General features: G+C 43.5%; 1 protein-coding gene across 1 annotated transcript in view; it reads left to right on the forward strand.

The window, feature by feature from the left end:
* flvcr2a (FLVCR choline and putative heme transporter 2a) overlaps positions 1-23111 on the forward strand; it is a 59226-nt gene that overhangs the window by 26778 nt on the left and 9337 nt on the right. Inside the window, exons 6-7 of the mRNA XM_067456257.1 lie at positions 11118-11228; positions 15850-15955. Of these exons, the coding sequence (XP_067312358.1) occupies positions 11118-11228; positions 15850-15955 (217 nt within the window). The remainder of the gene's footprint in view (positions 1-11117; positions 11229-15849; positions 15956-23111) is intronic.

Here is a 23111-nt window from a genome sequence, read left to right on the forward strand (position 1 = left end):
CCGGAGGTGCATGAGGAGCTGACTAGGTCATGGAAAGCACTGTTTAGCACCCGTGGGAGACCTAGTGGCTCCTCCCCCCTCACTACCCTTGACGGCGGACAGGCCAGGGGGTATGAGGGTCTCCCGCCGGTGGAGCGGGCCGTCGCGATGCAACTGTGTCCAACATCCACCTCCAGCTGGCGCGGGGACCTGAAGCTCCCGTCCAGGGCCTGTAGAGTCTCTTCCGATCTGACCGCGAAGGCCTACAGGTCCTGTGGCCAGGCCGCGTCCACCCTGCATGCCATGGCGTTGCTTCAGGTGCATCAGGCACTCATGGAACAGGTATCCAGGCATGCGATTGTCTCCACGGATACCTCATCCACCCGGCTGGGGTGCCACAGTTGGGGTGATTTGGGATCGCTTCGGGGCCGAACAGGTAGACCTGTTTGCCACCCCGGACACGGCCCATTGCCACAGCTGGCCCCGGGGCCTACGCAGATATGCGTTACCCCCAGTGAGCCTTCTTGCAGAGACATTGTGCAAGGTCAGGGAGGACAAGGAGCAGGTCCTGTTGGTAGTGCCATACTGACCCAACAGGACAAGGTTCCCGGAACTAGTGCTCCTTGCGACAGCACCTCCTTGGCCCATTCCTCTGAGGAGGGACCTCATGACTCAGAAACGGGGCACCCTCTGGCACCCGCGTCCAGACCTCTGAAAATGTCTGGTCCCTGGACGGGACACGGAGGTTCTATGTGGCCTGCCACCATCACTTCCGCTAGAGCTCCCCCTACGAGGCACCTCTTTGCGTTGAAGTGGAACCTTTTCATTGACTGGTGCTCTTCTCATCAAGAAGACCCCCGGAGATGTTCGGTCGGTGCCGTGCTTTCCTTTCTACAAGATGGGTTGGAGAGAAGGCTGTCTCCCTCCACCCTCAAGGTGTATGTGGCTGCAATTGGTGCCAATCACAAACTAGTAGAAGGTAAGTCTTTGGGGAAACACGACCTGATCGCCAGGTTCCTGAGGGGTGCGAGGAGATTAAATCTGCCCCCCCCCCTCAGTGCTCAGTGCACTTCAGAGACCTCGCTTTGAGACTTTGCAGTCAGTGGAGTTAAAATTCTCTCTCTAAAGACAGTGCTCCTGACTGCATTGGCCTCTATAAAGAGGGTAGGGGACCTGCAGGCATTTTCGGTCGACGAATTGTGCCTGGAATTCGGGCCGGACTACTCTCACGTAATCCTGAGACCCCGGCCTGGATACGTGCCCAAGGTTCCCACCACTTCCTTCCGGAACCAGGTGGTGAGCCTGCAAGCGCTGCCTTCGGAGGAGGCAGACCCAGCCCTGGCTTTTCTCTGTCCTGTCCGAGCCCTTCGGACCTACGTATGTGGACAGAACTAGGGTTGGGCATCGTTTTGATTTGAACGATTCTGATTCCAATTCTTACTTTCGATTCCGGTTCTTTTCAATTCTCGATTCCGATTCTTTGAGGGGTGGAGTCAAAACATGTCACATCGATATTCAATGCTATTTTCAATACCATGGGGGGAAAACGCTGCATATACTGTCAATTAGATATTTTTTATATACATTTTTTTTTTGTCTGTCTTTTGAAAGTCTCCTATATAAACATTGATCAATTACTATTAAAATTCTCTCATAAATATTTGCTAACTCAATGTATTTTTTACAACGGGGTAATTGTGTTGCAATAGCTTACACACAGCACAAGTAAGCTTGATTTCGAATGGTAAATTTTATTTAAAAAGACGACTAAACAGTAATTAAATAAGAACAAATAAGCATATTACAAAAAAATAGCACAAATAAATAAAACAGAATAAAATATATAAATGAAAGACTGCTTTATTGTTTCAGGTAGGTCTAACATTCAGGTAAGAAACTGAATTAAAAAATGCAAAGTGGCTAATTAAATTTAAAATAACATTGGATAATGTTTTTTGCAAAAAATTAAATAGTTTCATATAAAACCATTAAAGTTACACACGTTGATCAGTCAAGAGCAGTGTGATCGTTTGTCTTTTTGTAGTTTGACTTTGAATAACAAATGACCGCTGTCCCTTTAAGAACTGCCGCACTCATGGATCCTGAACACTGTTCCTGTTACTCATTCTTCATTTCTTTCTGAATTGTTCATGACTGTGTTTACATTAATACTCTTCAAAATGTGCACTGACAATTTGGTTGATTGTATTTGACCAATAATAAGCTGGAAAAAGAAGCAAATATTTGCCCTTGTATGTCAGAGGGGGCTTTATTACGGTGTGTGTGTGCAAGGGCGCCGTAAAGGGGTGGAAGGTTAGGACGATTCTAAGGGCCCAGACTGATTTAGGGCCCAGAAGAGCAGACCCCCTATTTCTTTTCTTATTTATTTTCTCTTTTTTATACATACATTAAATGTGCTTGGGCCCCTCATGCAGTAAATGTGTATTTTGTCCGTTTTGACCATAGATTTTATATTTAAAAAACTAATTTCAAAATGTCAGTCACAACCTTCTCCCCCCTCCCTCACAATGGTTCATTCCACCTGCGCGGTCCGCGCTAGCGTGAGCTCTTGGTTATTGCACTTGCTATGATGAAGCGCAGACAGCAGAGGTGGTAAAAGTACTCAAAAGTTATACTCGAGTGAAAGTATATATACCTAAATAAAAAAATACTCCAGTAAAAGTAGAAAGTCCTCCATTCAAACATCACTTGAGTAAAAGTACAAAAGTATCAGATTTAAAACGTACTCAAGTACCGAAAGTAAAAAGTAAATATTCAAATTAACTGTAAATATCAATAATTAAGCAGATAAAATCTTTTGGGACTGATATGCAATGCTTTAATTGAACAAATGATAAGATTAGATACTGCAATTAAGAATTTGTTAGATTTGCAATTAATAGGAGACAATGAAGCACCTTGACGCAGTATAGTGGTTAACTTAAAACAGACATGTTCCATAACATTAGCTCCATAAAACAGATGAGGAGCAAGATACTATTAACTAATTCAAAATTAATTCAAAAGCCATAACCACAATGACATATTACGTAACAATTAGTTAATAGTCATGTGCCTCAACAAGTAAAGTCATATTATAATTTTGCCAATTGTTATGATTAATGATGAATTAAACAGACAACTGAGAGTCGAAATGCATGGCTTTGAATACATGAATTTACATTATTAGTTAATGTAATATGTTATTAGGGAATTAATGATGTCATATTTAATAGCAATTCATATATTACTTAATCTATTAATCATAGAGAATGTTCATTAGTTGCTGATAATCATTAATAAATGGTTTAGTTCTTCATTAGTAATACATTAACTCATGGTTATCTGTGCATTAGTTAGGCATGAATTATAATAGTGCACCTGTATTGTAAAATGTTACCGATGTTTTCATAGTAAATTGTGTGCCGCAAAATAAAAAAGTTGGGGAAACACTGAGCTAACGTTAGTGTGGCAAACCTGACTTGCCAGCTTTTCCAAGTCTATACCCGACTGGATCATCCATGACCGACCAGACCGGTTTGGAAATCAAGTGTAATAAATACTTAATACTTGGAGCGGGCATGGGGAAATGTATTGGAGTAAAAAGTAAACTTTGCCTTTAATATTGTAGTGGAGTAAGAGTAAAAGTAGATGCAAATAAAATATACTCAAGTAAAGTACAGATCCCCGAAAAAAATACTTAAGTAAAGTATCAAAGTATTTTTACTTGATTACTTACCACCCCTGGCAGACAGTCACACACGCAGGTATGTCACATCAAAAGTCGGGGCATCAAAAACGGAAAGAAGGAAAGAGAAGACAGAGAACGCCGAAGTCTACAGTATGTCACACAGTTTTTCAAAAAGAAAGGCAGCTTGCCCTATTCCTCTAACGTTATTCCAAAACTTTCAGAGTTAGCCTACTTATTTTTGTTGCTACATGACCTGCTTTTATCTAGCTAAAATAATTACTGAATTATAATTTACATCCAACAATACATCTCTGCTGTGCTGTCTCCGGGTTATCATGTCTCGTAGACACAGATTCAGTGGCTGCTGCACACCCTTCTCCCACGCCCCCCGTCCCCGTCTCAAACGAACAAGGTGAGCCTGAGCGCGAAACAAAAAGTAATCTACACGCTTCAAAAATTACAAAATCAGTTTGCCATGTTCTGTCACGTGACAGTGCTGCTGCTACGATCAATGCTGTCTTACTTGATGTTCTTAAAGCAGCACTAGGTAACTTTTCAACCTTCATAATATATTTTCAAGACTCTTGTGATGATAAATCGACTTGCAATAGGTTGAATGAGTAATGCCAAGACACACCTGGCATTACTCCTGGTGTGTCTTGATTTTGAGCCCTTTTGCCCTAGCTAGTTTTATTCCTTGACTGATTTAATTATGAGTTAGTTCTAGCTGGTGTTTCCTGATAGAGCAGTTTGACCCAGCTAAAGCTTGTTCATGTAAAATATATGTCAATATGTGTACAATATGTTCTGTTGTGCTTGCAATTGCAATTGAGATAATTAATGTTCTCCCTTTTATGTAAACAAGTACATCTTTCTATATTTGTTTCTTGTTTTTGTAGGCTTTGTACTCATCTTTAGACATTTTAACTATGCAATGTGCTAAATATCTTTTTAAAAGTATACAGGGCATGTTTATTGGGTTAAATTTTATCTGTAAAAATTGTAGGGGGCCCAGAAATTTTGTTTTCCATAGGGCCCAGAATTTCTGGCGGCACCCCTGTGTGTGTGTGTGTGCGCTTCAGATGTGAGCCTAAAATCTGAGGGATTCGTAGAATTATGTGCAATCCCGCGCGAAATTCAGACCGATCACACACACTAACACGCTGTCGTAAGGAAAAGTCCAGCAGAACGCGCGTTCGCCGTGTAACCGGGCTAAGTGAGAATATGCGGCTGCGCGTCAACTCGCTGTCGGTCAGAGAAGGAGAGGAGAGGAGGGCGCAGCTGGGATCGATACTGTAGAAACTGAGCAGGCTATCGTATCTTTTCAGATATTTCAGATATTTCTATATTTTTGACAACACTAGTCGCACTGTGCCGACCCAGGCTTTTTAAAAGTGAAATAAATCCACACTTCAGAGTGCCGTTTACCGGGCTTCCATGGCTAAAAGAACAAGCGGGCGCGCAAGCACCGGAAATCAGGTGGCCATGAAAACCAAAACTTGCGTGTTTGGAACCGATGATCGGAACCGAAAACAAATTTTCTAAACGATTCCAATGGAATCGTTATTTTTTTAAACGGTTCCAAGTTGGAACCGGTTCTCGATGCCCAACCCTAGACAGAACACAAAGCTTTAGGACCTCAGAGCAGCTCTTCGTCTGTTACGGAGGACAGCAGAAGGGAAAGGTTGTATCCAAGCAGAGGATGGCCCACTGGATAGTGGATGCCATTGTCTTAGCATATGAATCCCAAGACGTGCCCTGCCCGCTCGGGATTAGAGCCCACTCCACCAGGGGTGTAGCCTCATCCTGGGCGCTGGCTCGTGGCGCCTCGCTTACAGATATTTGTAGAGCTGCGGGCTGGGAGACACCAAACACGTTTGCTAGATTTGATAGCCTACGTGTAGAGCCGGTATCTTCCCATGTACTCACTTCTCATAGCCGGTAGCACCGGAGTGCCCATTCTAGTGTCGGTTTGCTGCGCCACTCCCTTCCTCATGGAACGGATACGTGCGCTTATATGCTCCAGTCGAGTTCCCCAGAATGGCAAACCCTGTCGAGTTCTCCGCAACCCGTGGCAGTCAGATGTGGCAGGGTGTCTGACGCCAGGTCTAACACTTGTATGCATTGTGGAACTTGTGTTAGGCTGGGTTCAATATGTAGTGACCCCCACGGCGGTCCCATATTTGTATTCTCCACGGACGGCTCCCTACGGCGAGCCCGTGTCTTTCCCTCGGCAGAGGCCGCTCTGCCGTCTCAGTGCGGTGACTGTCCCTCGCCCAACAGGGCCGGGGCCACCCCTGGGACTTCTGTATGTTGTACTGCCCACGGCCAGTCCATAGGTGTAATTTCCACATGGTATCCCCTTTCGGGGTAGTGTGGCTTCCGCAGCGGCCTCCAGGGGCACGCTTTCCCAGCGTTATCCAATAGTCCACTGATTGGGTCTTGTGGGATGGCAGTGTTCCCTGCAGGAAATTCCCCGCCCATTTAGACGGGGTCCGAGGGACTCCGGCAGGGTGCTGGAAGTGGTAGTAATTGTACGTCGTAGTGACCGACTGAAAGGGAACGTCTCGGTTACGTATGTAACACTCATTCCCTGAAGGAGGGAACGGAGACGTACGTTCCGTCACCACAGTTGCTGTACCGTCACTGCAGCTCGAGCCATGGGTTCGGCTCCTCAGTAAAAAACAACAGTGCGTGGCGATCACTTCCGCTTTATACCCGCGCAGCGGAGCGGGGTGCGATATGCAAAGCACGCACGCCGATGTTCATTGGCCCGTTTTCTATATCTCGAAGCTGATAGGGGCTCCCAGAAATGATCCCATTTCATCGGTACGGCGTATATCGTAGTGACCGACTGAAAGGGAACTGAAACTGTCATATGACTCCTATCTTAACAACAAGGGTTACATACGTAACCGAGACGTTTCCTCTGGCTTCCTTTACGATCCTACATGGAGGTTTTCCAGTCTGTGTGCTATCTATTCTGAAGCTACAGCAGAAATTACATAATCTAATTTTGAGGTAAGAAAGTAAAATAACCCCAGTATGTGTTACATCTTACCCCAGTATGTGTTACAACTTACCCCAGTATGTGTTACATCTTACCCCAGTATGTGTTACATCTTACCCCAGTATGTGTTACATCTTACCCCAATATGTGTTACATCTTACCCCAATATGTGTTACATCTTACCCCAGTATGTGTTACATCTTACCCCAATATGTGTTACATCTTACCCCAATATGTGTTACATCTTACCCCAATATGTGTTACATCTTACCCCAGTATGTGTTACATCTTACCCCAATATGTGTTACATCTTACCCCAGTATGTTACATCTTACCTCAGTATGTGTTACATCTTACCCCAGTATGTGTTACATCTTACCCCAGTATGTGTTACAACTTACCCCAGTATGTGTTACATCTTACCCCAGTATGTGTTACATCTTACCCCAGTATGTGTTACATCTTACCCCAATATGTGTTACATCTTACCCCAATATGTGTTACATCTTACCCCAGTATGTGTTACATCTTACCCCAATATGTGTTACATCTTACCCCAATATGTGTTACATCTTACCCCAATATGTGTTACATCTTACCCCAGTATGTGTTACATCTTACCCCAATATGTGTTACATCTTACCCCAGTATGTTACATCTTACCTCAGTATGTGTTACATCTTACCCCTGTATGTGTTACATCTTACCTCAGTATGTGTTACATCTTACCCCAGTATGTTACATCTTACCCCAGTATGTGTTACATCTTACCCCAGTATGTTACATCTTACCCCAGTATGTGTTACATCTTACCCCAGTATGTTACATCTTACCCCAGTATGTGTTACATCTTACCCCAGTATGTTACATCTTACCCCAGTATGTTACATCTTACCCCAGTATGTGTTACATCTTACCCCAGTATGTTACATCTTACCCCAGTATTTTACATCTTACCCCAGTATGTGTTACATCTTACCTCAGTATGTGTTACATCTTACCCCAGTATGTGTTACATCTTACCTCAGTATGTGTTACATCTTACCTCAGTATGTGTTACATCTTACCCCAGTATGTTACATCTTACCCCAGTATGTGTTACATCTTACCTCAGTATGTGTTACATCTTACCCCAGTATGTTACATCTTACCCCAATATGTGTTACATCTTACCCCAGTATGTTACATCTTACCCCAGTATGTGTTACATCTTACCCCAGTATGTGTTACATCTTACCCAGGTATGTGTTACATCTTACCTCAGTATGTGTTACATCTTACCTCAGAATGTGTTACATCTTACCCCAGTATGTTACATCTTACCCCAGTATGTGTTACATCTTACCCCAGCATGTGTTACAACTTACCCTAGTATGTGTTACCCAGTAGTGGGGTAGGTTGTAACAAAGGATCAATTAGTATTTGTCCTCATCTCACAAACTCAGTGATATAGTTGAAGAAATTTAAATGGCTGATATTTGTAGTAGACAAATGTGCCTAAAAGTTTCAGACTTACATATAGCAAAAAAAGGGTAGTTTTAGTTGCTAAAAAAAGTTTTACAACCATACCCAGTTTGAAAAATAGGGTATTTGTCTGTGAGTGCATTCCTTCTGTGTTCATTATGGAGACTCTTCCCTCTCTCTCTCTCTTATCTCCTGTGAAGCGCTGGTTTGAAAGCTGCCCAGGGAATGAGCACACATCATCCTGGCTCTTGTAATCGGCTCAGAGTCGTCCGTTTGAGTCAGAATCACCGGCAGTGAAGCGGCCCGTTTCCTCACGCGTGGTTGTGCTGAGCAGTGCTTCTTCACAATACACTGTTTATTCAGAGGGAGTTATAAAAGATCATGCACAGGAATCTTGTTTTTCTATTGAGGCAGGTTATGATTATGAAACATGCTTTTCCTAGAAATATGTGTGGATTTGTGCTGGTCTTCAGACATGTCTCATAAACTCACTTTACAACAGGGGTGTCACACTTAATTGCTGGAGTGCCAGAGTTTAGTTCCGACCCATCTCCAACACACACTTTTCAAAGCCTGAATGACTTGATTAGTTGGGTCGGGTGTGTATAATTAGGGTTGACGTTAAACCCTAGTAACGAAGGCCACCTCCACAAAGCCAGAGCTTTCCCAAGCCAATCTTTTTTTTTCCCCTTCGTACACACAAAACCACAGAAACCAACTCAAAAGATGTAGATTACATGCCAGGCTAGTGTGTGGCGCTTAATTCTGCCACAGAAATGCACTACAAACAGAGAAGACGAGTTGTGGCTAGAAAGGGGTGAGGAAAAATCTCACAATAAAATGACAATAAATAAATTTGCTACTTACCAGAAAACGCATAACCAACCCTAAACCTACCCTTACAATAATGCAAATACAGTCATTAAATGACGCAATATTAATGTGTGCATGCCAGGGGCGGAGCCAGACTATGTAAACATTCGGGGCTTAGTCCAAACCTAGGGGGGTCCGGGGGTATACTCCACCGGGGACATTTTTTTTCCATTTACATCAGCTAAATGCACTATTTTTCAGGCTGTTTGAGAAAATATAATGCCTAAAAATCTATATACTATCTGAAAAAAAATAATTAAAAAAATCACCCAGTAGAGCCTACAACCTGTTTTGTATTTAACTGTTCTCCAGCTGTAGTAAATCCAAAACACCAAAAATGTTAAGGATGACTCATTTTAACCCCTAGCAAACAAAAAAGGCAACCATTATCTGACTATTTTTAAGTTAGCCTGCATAGGTAAAATTGGAATTTGGTGTAAACATCATTATTAATCTTTAGAGTTCAGTTTGGTTTACTTTGTGCTTAGCTGACAGATTTGCTACATCAGAATCCGGCTGAAAACTTTCGCGGTTGGTTAGTTCTACAAAGGAAATGCCCATATTTGGATTAGACAGCGCTGTGTGTGTGAGACTGAGAGCTTTATAATGATACCAGGCATGGCATGTTTCTGTGAATGGAGACGGTACGGAAGCTCACGTTAGAATAACTTTGAATGATTTCAGGTAGAAATCTAAAGGCGCACGGTGACAAAATATAATGAAATAACCACCTTAAATGTTGCCTTTTTTTATTTTGACATGAAAGATTACATGTTAAGGGTGTAAACTGGCCCAAAATCTCAAAATTGACTATGTTTTCACCTGTCGTGTCTCGCCTTAATAAGTAACACCTAACATTAACTCGCTAGCTACCCAGCAATACAGTCATGTAACTCAAGTGTTACAACAGCGGATTCACAAACCTGTAACACTTTAGTCTGACGCAGAATCTCTCTCTGGCCGGTGAGGTTTAGTGTTCCTTTTAAACAATGTGTAGTGTTCATGTTATGTAACTATAGTTAACTACTGCGCCGGTGAAATACAAAAGCCCGCCAATCCTTGATGACAACGACGAAGAAGATGCATATTCTTCTTAGTTAGTTTTTATTGGCAGTTGGCATTGGCAAACAAGCTGAGTGATGTGCGATGCATTGCTGACCGCCACACACACGGTAATAGAGCTTTTGTTTCATTTTTTGCCGCTCCTGTCTGAAAGACTGAGAGGAAATGAAACAAAATTAAAGTTTTTTTTGTTGTTGTTGTTTTTTTAACTAAAAGATTCGGGGCTTTTGACAAAACATTCGGGGCTTAAGCCCAATTAGCCGCTCCGCCCCTGGTGCATGCCCAGGAGCACTCACGCAAACTGTAAATTGTTTAGGATAATTTTTTTCTAATAATGTATGATGAATCTATCAAAGCACGTTTACTGCCGCTAAATAAAAAAATAAAAAGAGTAATTGCAAATTTTTATTTAACAATTCTGACTTTTTTTCCCACAATTGCGTGATATAAAGTCAGTATTCTGAGATAAAAAGTCACAATTACTCTTTTTATTTTTTATTTAGAGGCGGAAACGGGCTTCCATACAAATTGCTGCAACAAAGCTGAAAGCTCTTTTATGCACTGCAAAAAATGCTTTTCTTACTTAGTATTTTTGTCTTGTTTCTAGATTAAAAATATCTAAAAATTCTTACATTAAGAAACATTTACTAGAAAAGCAAAAGTTATTGTCTTGTTTTGGGGAAAAATAACTCAAAATGAAGAGAGTTTTTGCTTAAAATAAGATAAATAATCTGCCAATGGGGTGAGAAAAATAATCTTGTTTTTTGTTTGAATTAAGATTATTTTTCTCACCCCATTGGCAGATTATTTATCTTATTTTAAGCAAAAACTCTCTTCATTTTGAGTTATTTTTCCCCAAAACAAGACAATTACTTTTGCTTGTCTAGTAAATACTTCTTGTGTTAAGAGTTTTCAGAAGTTTGGACTAGAAACATACTAAGTAAGAAAGCATTTTTTTTGCAGTGTGTGTAGCTGTTAATATGCTCATAGAAATGTCTGGAATAGCCAAGCTCATAATCTTCCTCTTTGTCTTGCCAGGCAGACGACTCTCTCCGTTTATCTGCTGTCGTTTGTGGGGATGCTGATCTACACCTTCACCCTGAACTTGGGCCATCTGTGGGTCGTGTTCCTCACATCGGGAGTGTTGGGGTAAGAGATGAATGCATTGGGCACAAACACCATTTAGGGTACACTTTAAGTCTGCATTAAAACAGAAGTTGTGCTGGCCTTTTCTTCTCTATTGTGTATTATTTATCTCAGGATTCGTACAACCTTTTGAGATTGAAATTCAAGCACTTTCCAATGGTTTCGTACACTTATTTGTACACTTACTGCACTTATTTCCAGCACTTCAAAGCTCTAAATATCCTATATATGCTATTTTTAATGTGATGGTTTTGTACAACTAAAAGTTTAAAGGGGTCTTGTGAAAGAAATAGTCTTTTAGTTTATTTTTTTTAATGTTTAATCCATTTTGTGGCAAACAAGCATTTTTTATTAGTGCCCACCACTATAACCAGCAGCAGAAGAGCACTTATTGATTTATTAGCCATTTCCACTCCCTAATATATGGAAGAAAGTACGAAGTCACCAAGTCTCATGAAAAACTGAATTACACAGAAAGCAAGTAAAGAGCTCATTTAATAATCACTGAAGCTGTCGGTCAGTTCAGTGTGAGACTATTGAAGAACAATGGTAATCTATATTTAATAATATCATTAGCATATTATTAAATAGCATAACATTAAAATTTTCCCTATACTTTTTTTGCACATTACTGTTGTTAATAAAAGTTAATTTGATCTGCATATCAATTAATAAACCTTTGATATACTGTATATGTCACATACCTGTCCTGTCTTGTGTGCACATGTGGGTTTGTTCTGAGCATGTGCTCATGTAATTGTCTGATCCCTCCCCCCTTGTTATCTGATTAGTGTTTCATTTCTCCCACCTGTTCCCTCTTGATTTCTTCCCTTTATAAGCTCCTTGTGTTTGTCAGTCGGTGTCGGATTCTTGTTTCATGTCTACGTCTCCCGGTCCCCCAGTGACTTCTGTTGGTATGTTTTGAGTTTTAGTTTATGGTCTATTATGTGTTTTGCCCCCTTGTAGGTGTTTGTTTTGTTTTTATGTTTTATTTTGTTAATAAATTAATTTTTTCCTGCACTTGAGTCCTCGCCCCATTTTCCCTTGTCTGTGACGTAACAGTATATTGCAAAAAATATGGTGCCCATTTATACTGTGGAATGGTCTGGGTTTTGCTGAAAGTTTTGCCTGGCATTCTTCCTGGCACATCTATTGCCTCGAGATGCTGGTGGTCTACTAAGCTCTGAAGAGCCTTTTCCTGGACCTCCACGGCCACCATGTCCCAATGCGATCCGACAACGAGGCCGTAGTATCGTATCTGAATTATCAGAGGGGCTTTAGGTCACGCCCTCTATGCAGACTGGCGCACCAGGCCCTCCTATGGTCCCAGGGGGGAACTGTCATCCCTCAGGGTGATGGACATCCCCGGGGACCGAAACCAGGGAGCAGAAATCCTGTCGAGGCAGGGGCTGAGGCCCGGGGAGTGGCGGCTCCACCCAGAGTTGGTGGAGGCCATGTGCGAGAGGTTCAGCCCAGTGGAAGTGGATCTTTGCGTCTCGAGAGACATCTCACTGCCCACTGTGGTGTTTCTCTCACGCATCCAGCCCCGCTGGGGTTGGATGCCATGGTGCAGGCATGGCAGAGGCTGCGTCTGTGCACCTTCCCCCGATCATTTTGCTCCCGGGAGTCCTCTGCGTGGCAGCTCCCTCTGAGGAGGGATCTCCTATCTCAGGCGGGGGGCACAATATTACCCCCGGCTGGGAATTTGGAGCCTTGCGTCTGGCCCCTGAGGGCCTGCCGGCTGGCCTGCCGACAGATGTGATGAAGAGGGCTCCGTCTTCAAGGAGACTGTACAGCCTTAAGTGGAATGTGTTTTTTTCTACTTGGCGTAGAGAGCGTGAGGTGGACCCAGTTAACTGCCCAGTGGCTTCAGTACTGGAGTTCCTCCAAGAGTGTTTCTCTGCGGGTATTACCCCGTCCCCACTCAAGGTGTACGTGGCTGCCATTAGAGCTTTCCACACTCCTGTGAGTGATGGGCCTTTGGGTAGGCACCATCTGGTTGTACGGTTCCTCCGTGGGGCTCGGAAGATGAAGCCTGCGGCTCCTGAGTTCCAACCAGGGATCTGGCAGTGGTAATTGAAGGATTGGCTGAGGCCCCCTTTGAGCCACGGGAGTCGGATGAAGCTAAGAACCTGACCCTTGAGGTGGCTGTTCTCCTTGCTATCACTTCTCTGAGGAGAGTGGGGTACCTCTAGGCCTTGGCGGTGACACCAACTTGCCTGGAGTTTGCCCCAGGCTGAGTTAAAGGGTTACTTCAGCGATTAGCATATGGCCTTGTATCAGTAGAAACCCTGGAGTATATTCAAATGATTGTGCTTTCCCCCCTCATATCCCCCTGAGACAAGAGATTTATGCATTTTATTTCTGGAAAAATTCCTCCTATGATGCAAATTGACGATATTTGCATCATAGGAGGAACGTTTGGCCAAAGGCTAAAGACTACAGCCAGCAGAGGGAGCCATTTCCGCATGTTTTGAATCTGCGCTTGGGGGAAGGGACACTCAGCTAGCAGGGAGAGCTCAGCTACAGGCACTCATTTAAACGGAGCTATGGTGAGCAATGTAAGTCTTCTAACTTCTCAAATTAATTTCTATGAAAGTTAAGCTTGCAAAGGCATGAACTGAAACGCGTACCAGACTGAACTCGCGTTGTGAATGTATGCCGCGAATGTAGTCGCAATTACCTCAGCTCTCATCACTCCTGCAGTTAGTGCTCAGTGCTGTGAGACTCGCGCGGCGACTCACTCATTATATTAAACACACACGTTCAGTTTTTAATTGTAGTGTCTTCTCTAACTCAGTCACTGTAATCAAGTTGGTGGCTTTGGGAATGGCCTCATAGGGCAGCGAAGCATTCTGGGAATTGTAGTCTTTCATCCCCATGAAACAAAAATACATTTTTTGTCTTTTCTCAGTCTAGAAGACACCAAATTAAAAAATAATTTCACATTTCTACTACATTGAGGACCCAGTTTAAATACAGATTCATCTTCCCAGCGCTGAAGTACTCCTTTAAGGCCATACCTAGGTACCTAGGGTGCCATCTAGGTGACCAGGTCATTGGTTCTTCAGGTTTTTCATCCCCCGGCCCATGTGACGGCGGAAGGAGGGAGGCGTTTCCTTTTATGCCCGTTCAGGGCCTTGAGAATATACTAGGAAGGTCATCAACAACTCCCTGCGACGCCGGCGCTAGGGTGCTCCAGTCCTAATTGTGCCTGGTCTCCAGCTTCACAATAGGGCAGGCGTATTCTTGGTGTGGCCTAGTGGGCACTCGTTCCCCAAATTCGTCGTATCGACGCTTTGCGAAGTTCCCTCGATATAGGGAACGTCTCGGGTTATGTATATAACCCTTGTTCCCTGAGAGGGAATGAGCACTGCGTCTCGTCGCCACACCGCGTATCGCCTGAGAGCATTTTGCTTCATCGCGATAATTGACGCTACTATGCGCCGGTCTCCCCTTTATAGTTTCCGGGTATGCCGTCACATCTACGTCATGACGCAACACCAATCAGGATTGGACTAGTTTCATTCATACTTCAGATGCGTTGATGCTTAGGAAGCATCCCCAAATTCGTCGTTTCGACGCAGTGCGAAGTTCTCTCTTAGGGAACAAGGGTTATATACATAACCCGAGACGTTTTTGGGGTGTTCATATACCAAGTACCAATAAAGTCATCAAGTTTTGGACCATTCCGATGAAGCTATGATTTAAAAAAATATATAATTATAAAACGCTTCGGGTCATTTTTTTTTGTAAAATCAATGAAATATATTTTTGTTCAATAATATTTTTTCTTTAATTTTTTGGTTGTTTTGAGATAATTTTATAATTAATATGTATGCAATAATTATGACCCATTTTTCCCATTGAATATAATAGAAAATGTATATAATATATATACAAATAATAATTATTATTATTAAAGCTGTATTTCATTTTAGAGTCAAGCCTAGGCCTCATGAGAAATTTTTTTTAATGAGATTGGTGCCATCCGGTGGACACATTGAGCATTTATCATGCTATAGCACATTTTTACCACTAGTGGATTTACAGCTCTCTGTGGAAAGGCTTGTGAATTCTAGTGATTTTTGCTCATATTTGCCCCTTTTTTTTAGTTGTTGATTTTAATATATAATAACATATTCTCAAAGACTATTTTTATCAAGTTTTTTGTTTGTTTGGTTGGCTTTTGTTTTCATAAACAGGTGCTGCAATAGGCCTGGAGGTTACTAAGGAATAATTATATCCTTTGATCTTACTCTCTCTCTCTCTCTCTCTCTCTCTCTCTCTCTCTCTCTCTCTCTCTCTCTCTCTCTCTCTCTCTGTGTGTGTGTGTGTTCAAGGAAGAGACATAGTGTGTGACTTTTTTCATTTTGAATCCAATTTCTCTCCTTTATTTGATTCATTGATTTTATTTCACATTTTCACATTTCTCTGTTACAGTTTCACCAGTCTCATATTTCCGTGTGTGTGTGTGTGTCTATTTTGCAAACTTGATGGCTTACAGTCTCATGCTTTTATTGCTGTGCATGTAATTTCTTACATTTTGTGGCAGTGGCTGACTGATAAAAACCCACTATTTCCAGTTTGTTTGGGCCGTTGTGATTGTGCTGTCTGCCCACAGGTTCTTCATGACGGGTTATCTGCCGCTGGGCTTTGAGTTTGCAGTGGAGCTGACGTACCCGGAGTCCGAGGGAACATCATCAGGACTGCTCAACTGCTCAGCACAGGTCAGGCTTCTGCTTCAGGGGCCCTAACCCTAACCCTAACCCTAACCTCTGCTTCAGAAGCCCTAACCTAACCCTAACCCTAACCTCTGCTTCAGAAGCCCTAACCTAACCCTAACCCTAACCTCTGCTTCAGAAGCCCTAACCTAACCCTAACCCTAACCCCTGCTTCAGAAGCCCTAACCTAACCTAACCCTAACCTCTGCTTCAGGGGCCCTAACCCTAACCCCTGCTTCAGAAGCCCTAACCCTAACCCCTGCTTCAGAAGCCCTAACCTAACCTAACCTAACCCTAACCCCTGCTTCAGGGGCCCTAACCCTAACCCTAACCCCTGCTTCAGAAGCCCTAACTGAACCCTAACCCTAACCTCTGCTTCAGGGGCCCTAACCCTAACCCTAACCCCTGCTTCAGAAGCCCTAACCTAACCTAACATAACCCTAACCTCTGCTTCAGGGGCCCTAACCCTAACCCTAACCCCTGCTTCAGAAGCCCTAACCTAACCTAACCTAACCCTAACCTCTGCTTCAGAGGCCCTAACCTAACCTAACCCTAACCTCTGCTTCAGAGGCCCTAACCTAACCCTAACCTCTGCTTCAGATGCCCTAACCTAACCCTAACCCTAAACTTTGCTTCAGAGGCCCTAAGCTAACCCTAACCTCTGCTTCAGAGGCCCTAACCTAACCCTAACCTCTGCTTCAGCGGCCCTAACCTAACCCTAACCTCTGCTTCAGCGGCCCTAACCTAACCCTAACCTCTGCTTCAGAGGCCCTAACCTAACCCTAACCTCTGCTTCAGAGGCCCTAACCTAACCCTAACCTCTGCTTCAGCGGCCCTAACCTAACCCTAACCTCTGCTTCAGCGGCCCTAACCTAACCCTAACCTCTGCTTCAGCGGCCCTAACCTAACCCTAACCTCTGCTTCAGCGGCCCTAACCTAACCCTAACCTCTGCTTCAGAGGCCCTAACCTAACCCTAACCTCTGCTTCAGAGGCCCTAACCTAACCCTAACCTCTGCTTCAGAGGCCCTAACCTAACCCTAACCTCTGCTTCAGAGGCCCTAACCTAACCCTAACCTCTGCTTCAGAGGCCCTAACCTAACCTAACCCTAACCTCTGCTTCAGAGGCCCTAACCTAACCTAACCCTAACCTCTGCTTCAGAGGCCCTAACCTAACCCTAACCCTAACCTCTGCTTCAGAGGCCCTAACCTAACCCTAACCTCTGCTTCAGAGGCCCTAACCTAACCCTAACCCTAACCTCTGCTTCAGAGGCCCTAACCTAACCCTAACCTCTGCTTCAGCGGCCCTAACCTAACCCTAACCTCTGCTTCAGAGGCCCTAACCTAACCCTAAACTTTGCTTCAGAGGCCCAAACCCTAACCTCTGCTTCAGAGGCCCTAACCCTAACCTCTGCTTCAGCGGCCCTAACCTAACCCTAACCTCTGCTTCAGAGGCCCTAACCTAACCCTAACCTCTGCTTCAGAGGCCCTAACCTAACCCTAACCTCTGCTTCAGAGGCCCTAACCTAACCCTAACCCTAACCTCTGCTTCAGAGGCCCTAACCTAACCCTAACCCTAACCTCTGCTTCAGAGGCCCTAACCTAACCCTAACCCTAACCTCTGCTTCAGAGGCCCTAACCTAACCCTAACCTCTGCTTCAGCGGCCCTAACCTAACCCTAACCTCCGCTTCAGAGGCCCTAACCTAACCCTAAACTTTGCTTCAGAGGCCCAAACCCTAACCTCTGCTTCAGAGGCCCTAACCCTAACCTCTGCTTCAGAGGCCCTAACCCTAACCTCTGCTTCAGCGGCCCTAACCTAACCCTAACCTCTGCTTCAGAGGCCCTAACCTAACCTAACCCTAACCTCTGCTTCAGAGGCCCTAACCTAACCTAACCCTAACCTCTGCTTCAGAGGCCCTAACCTAACCCTAACCCTAAACTTTGCTTCAGAGGCCCTAACCCTAACCTCTGCTTCAGAGGCCCTAACCCTAACCTCTGCTTCAGCTAACCCTAACCTTAACCTCTGCTTCAGAGGCCCTAACCTCTGCTTCAGAGGCCCTAACCCTAACCTCTGCTTCAGAGGCCCTAACCCTAACCTCTGCTTCAGAGGCCCTAACCCTAACCTCTGCTTCAGAGGCCCTAACCCTAACCTCTGCTTCAGAGGCCCTAACCCTAACCTCTGCTTCAGCTAACCCTAACCTTAACCTCTGCTTCAGAGGCCCTAACCTCTGCTTCAGAGGCCCTAACCCTAGCCCTAACCTCTGCATCAGACCTCTAGATCACTCACTTTGCACTGAAAGGGGCACTCACAGTCTTACAATGGTGCATTTTCTTCTAGGTTCAGCTCAGGTAACATTTTCAAAATGTGTTCATGCAAGTCACATCTAAATCTGTCAGATTCAAAGTTTAGTTCATTAGTTTTATGCTTTGAGCTCATCTATAAGCTAGTGTACAAGCTGACTAAATTCACTTTTAACAAAAAGAACAAAAATAAAGCTTAAATCATCTAGCTCACACTAGCTGCGTTTCCATTACCCTTCAAGCTGCGCAAATTGAAAATGGGAATTGAAAATACGTTCAATGGAAATGCGTCAATTTCGCAAAAACTCTCATATATAGCATATATTATATCGGCCTACATATTAATATTTCCACTCAGTGTGGTAATAACAAGATGCTATGTCATTTTAACAAAATATTTTCTCCTAATAAAAAGTTGTCATAAAAAAAAAAAAAATCTTGTTAACGCAACATATTTTCTCCTAAAAAGGACATAGGCTATGTTGTATAGTGATGTGTAGACTGCACATTAGAGAGTTTTTATAGCCAATGCCCCTTTGTCACACTTCCATGTTTTTATATTTGTATAAAAGTATAACATAAAGTATGTCAGTCTAGCAACTAAACTAAAACATTCACTAGCCAATGGCGATTCTATTAGCATGTCTGTGTAGAAGGTTGTGCTCACTTTGTACAATCAACATATGAAATTAAAACAATGATATTTTTTAGGCTAATATTTAAACATAGCCTAACTACGAAACTAATAGGCTACGTTTTCTTTAACCCATGGGTGAAAAAGGCGCCGGAGTGCTCTGATGGATTTTTTCCTTTATGACAGTGGAAACAACTCACAATACACTGTCTTTATTATCCATACAGATAAGAAAACAATTATAAACTGTCTACTTTCATTTGTGTAAACTCACAATAACAACAAAGGCCGTGGATTTAGGGAACGAAATATTTTGCATGCACTCCAAACGCTGTCTTCATTTCAAAAATGTATCTTGTTCATAAAACACAAAGTTTTTAATTTTAAAAGCATTTCTAAATTAGCCAACATGGAGTTACCACATTGCAAACGCAAACATGTCGCTCTTTTAATTTTAATGGATGCTTGAATAACACTGTTACGCGTTGCTGTAGTCAGGCAATGAGAAGTCCAAGACATCCAAAACTAAACGGGTTCGTTTATTCACAAATACTAAGAACAGAAGATACCCAACGCTGGAGAACGGAAACTACATCAACACACTACAAAAAACACAAGAACCGACAATAGCTGTGTCTCATTTCGTTAAATGTCGAAGGTTGCGTCCTCCGGAGGACACGTCCTGTGTAGGATGCAGTATACGGAGTGTCCTCAATCAGAATTAAACGAGACGTCCTTCGTAGGACACACAGGCAGGAAGTATATCGTTGCTATGCCAACACATTCAGCCTCGTTGCGCTCTCACGCCAGTTATATGAATAAAACTATTTTTAACTTTGACTATGAAATGTTTTTTGTCTTGACAGCAATGTACTGTTCTAAACGTTTAAAAAGCACTAAAGCGTTGTAATCCTGTTAACCACAACTATCTGTTTGAGGTAATAGAGCTTAAAAAAATAATAACAAGCTTGAACTTACATTTCAAACACCACACCTACGCTCGAATCCTCGTCCAACTCGCAATGGGTTGTGGGTAATATCAGCCGTTAGAGTCATAGACATAATATACGTAGACGCCCCATAGAATGACGCTGCCTATTGGAGCGGACGTATCAGCGCGGCGCCATCTTGGATGGGTCCCCAATGAGGCCCCCCCCCCCCCCCCCCCCTCGCATTTATTTCTACTGAGGAAGATGTATTCTCAACTACAATGATCATAACTCCCTGAGTTTTTACCGGATTTTCACACGGTTTGGTTTGTTACAAACTGCAGAGACTTAGTTATGATAGAGGACGCTGTCACACATTGAACAATTCTGCTTTCATGTAGAAGACTTAGATTTATTTCTCACACACACACACACACACACACACACACACACACACACATACAAGCTCCCATATATACTGTACCAGCTCAGAATTATTATTTTTATTTTTTTTAAGGCCTAAAGTAAATGTTATAACTCCAGGTCATTCCAGCATCTTACATTACCCTGCCAGGCTTGCAACTGGGACTGGGGAGCTAAAATCCTTTAAAAAGAACTGTTCTGCACAGCTTCTTGCGTATGCTTGCACTCTGTAACTCCAGGGTAGTTCATTTTGCGATGTGGTGCAGCCTTACTTTGTGAAATACAGACACCACAAATGACACAAGCATGAAATGATAATGATGTATAAATTGTAAAATAACCAAAATTATTGTTCAATCTTACTTGTGAAATGTAATCCCATGCGATCTGGTATCAATATTGCGTTATTGCGACCGTAAGCTGCATAAAATACAGGCATAATTGCTCGCTCTCCATTGACTCTGAATGCTAGCGTTGAGTGGAGAGACCCAACCAATATGGCGGCGACGCTGGATCACGCTCCAGCACGTCATGAGGCGTCTACGTATATGATGTCTATGGTTAGAGTGCCCATCGATCCATACTTCAAATTCGGACCGGAAATAGTAAACCATCCAGGAATCTTTGGAATACTCTTTTCAACATATTACGATTTGGGACATACTAATTCTATTTTCGAATACTATTTAGGATGCAAATTCTCCTTCCATTAATAATAATGGCTAGTGCGATGGCTGGATATAGTGGACATAAACCAAAACATAGCATAATGTTTGGAATGACTCATCACAAGAGGAAAAAAACGACGTTTATATCGCATAAAATCGGTTAATGGAAACGCTGTCATTTTGTTCATCGACATTTAGAAAACATCAAGTTTTACACAACTCTGTAATGGAAATGTAGCTATGTGTGACTCTGTAATGGAAATGTAACTTATGTGTGACTAGTTCCTAAAATGAACATTTGCCAAGCACCAAATACAGTGTTGGCGACAGGGCTTTCTCTAGTGGGGTGAAAGGTGGAGGCCACCGCTCAGGGGCCATAGAGTTATTCTATAGATTCCCCTACTCTTGTGAATTATTATAATCTATGCATTTCTATGACTGAGACTTATATGAAAATAAAGTTTTCCAAATTGCCACTCTCCCCCTTCCTAAAAATGGTTTGGTCTGATGGTTAATTAGTGGACCAATCAGAGTTGAGGCTGCTCCGTTACAGTAGAAGTGAAACCCCGGGACTGTCACATCTCTGAATACCGCACCGCCCAAATGATGACGTGCTCAAAGTCCCCTGTCTGCAAGAAAATCGATATGAGTGTCTATGAGATATGAGATAGAGTGTCAAAAGGATTACAGACTTGCCAAATGCTGGTGACAGAGTCCTGCAACGGGTCAGGATACCCGCGGGTACCTGCATAAAAGTGGCTGAAACGGGTGTGACATTTATAAAATTCACGGGAGGAATGCGGGCGGATAATTAACTCTGTGCGGGTGGGTAGTAGCGCGGATGAAAAATAGGCCTATGTGCAATATTTCTGTGGCGAGGTGAACGAGAAAAAGAGAACGAGCGAGACTGGGGCGTGATTGTGAATGAGCGTCACCTGCGAGCCACACCGGTCTCGAGTCCTCTGAGGGAGCTCGGAGGCATATCATGGGACGAGAGATCACCACACCTGGATTTGACGTTGAGTTGTTTTTTCTAGGGATGCACCGGTTGACCGGCACAAAATCGGAACCGGCCGGTTTTTGCTTCTAGCACGCGACTTTTTTCTCACGCGTTTTTTTTTTTTTCTTTCCGCCGATTTTTCCGGAAGTACGCCCGCTTGCGCAATCGACATGCGCTTATATTGCAATCATTCGCAATGTCACTTGTGTGGAAGTATTTTGCAATATGCGAGCAGGACTGGAAATGCAGAGCTACCTGTCTGAAGCACAGATACCAAGAAGCGAACAGCCATTGGTGTACTGGCACACAAATACGGTAAGAGCTGCTTTTCTGTACTCGCTGAAGTTGCGCAAGCTTTCCTCGCTGCGCCGTGCACAAGTGTAGATAGTGAGCACTCGTTCAGCTCAGCTTCTCACGTGTTGGAAGAGAAACGAAACAGACTAACTTGTGAGAGAGCCGAATGCTTCTGTTTGTAAAAAAAATGCTGAGTGAAATGCTGTCTCATGCACACTGAGCTTGTTAAAGACTTGGATTCCCATCCTAAACATAGACAAAGTTTCAAAAACTAATGTTGGACGTTTGATGGAGTATTTCGGTGTCAAAAATACTCCTTCCGGTTTCTCACAAGTTTCGGAGAGTTTTTTTCGAGTATGGGTCGACTTGACGTTAATAGAACGGAAGGTCCTTGTATGGGCCGTACGGGCTCTTCTCCCGGTACGGCGCGCGCGCGCGCGTGACTAGAGCGAGAGAGGAAATGCACGCCTTGGTCAATTCATTCCTCCATCCTTCTTTGACATCAAGCGACTTCAACGCTTCAGCACAGCATTCCGGGAAGGCAGCGCTGCATTTGAACCGATTTGAACGCAGAAATGCTTCAGTCGCATCGCAAAGTGGATCTCCACACTCCAAGAAGTGTGTTTTTGACGGAGCGGTCCCAGCGATAAAGGTTCGGTCCTGCTTTGGAAGCAGCCGGTGAGTAAAACTGCTTCAAATGTCTGTGCTGTCGGCTATCGTCACGTGAGTAAACATCAGTAAACGACACGATCGCGTGCTTCGTCATTCAAATGCGCTAACGGACTTCATTGCTGTTCGAACGTTACATTAGTCTGACGCGCAAAACCGTTTTGCTTGCTACTAAAATCATGATCGGTGCATCCCGTTTTATTATGTGCGCGTGGCAGATGTCCGTGAGGGGCTGCCCACGTTAC

Source organism: Pseudorasbora parva, chromosome 10 (assembly GCF_024679245.1).
Source record: "Pseudorasbora parva isolate DD20220531a chromosome 10, ASM2467924v1, whole genome shotgun sequence".
Classification (NCBI taxonomy): Eukaryota; Metazoa; Chordata; class Actinopteri; order Cypriniformes; family Gobionidae; genus Pseudorasbora; species Pseudorasbora parva.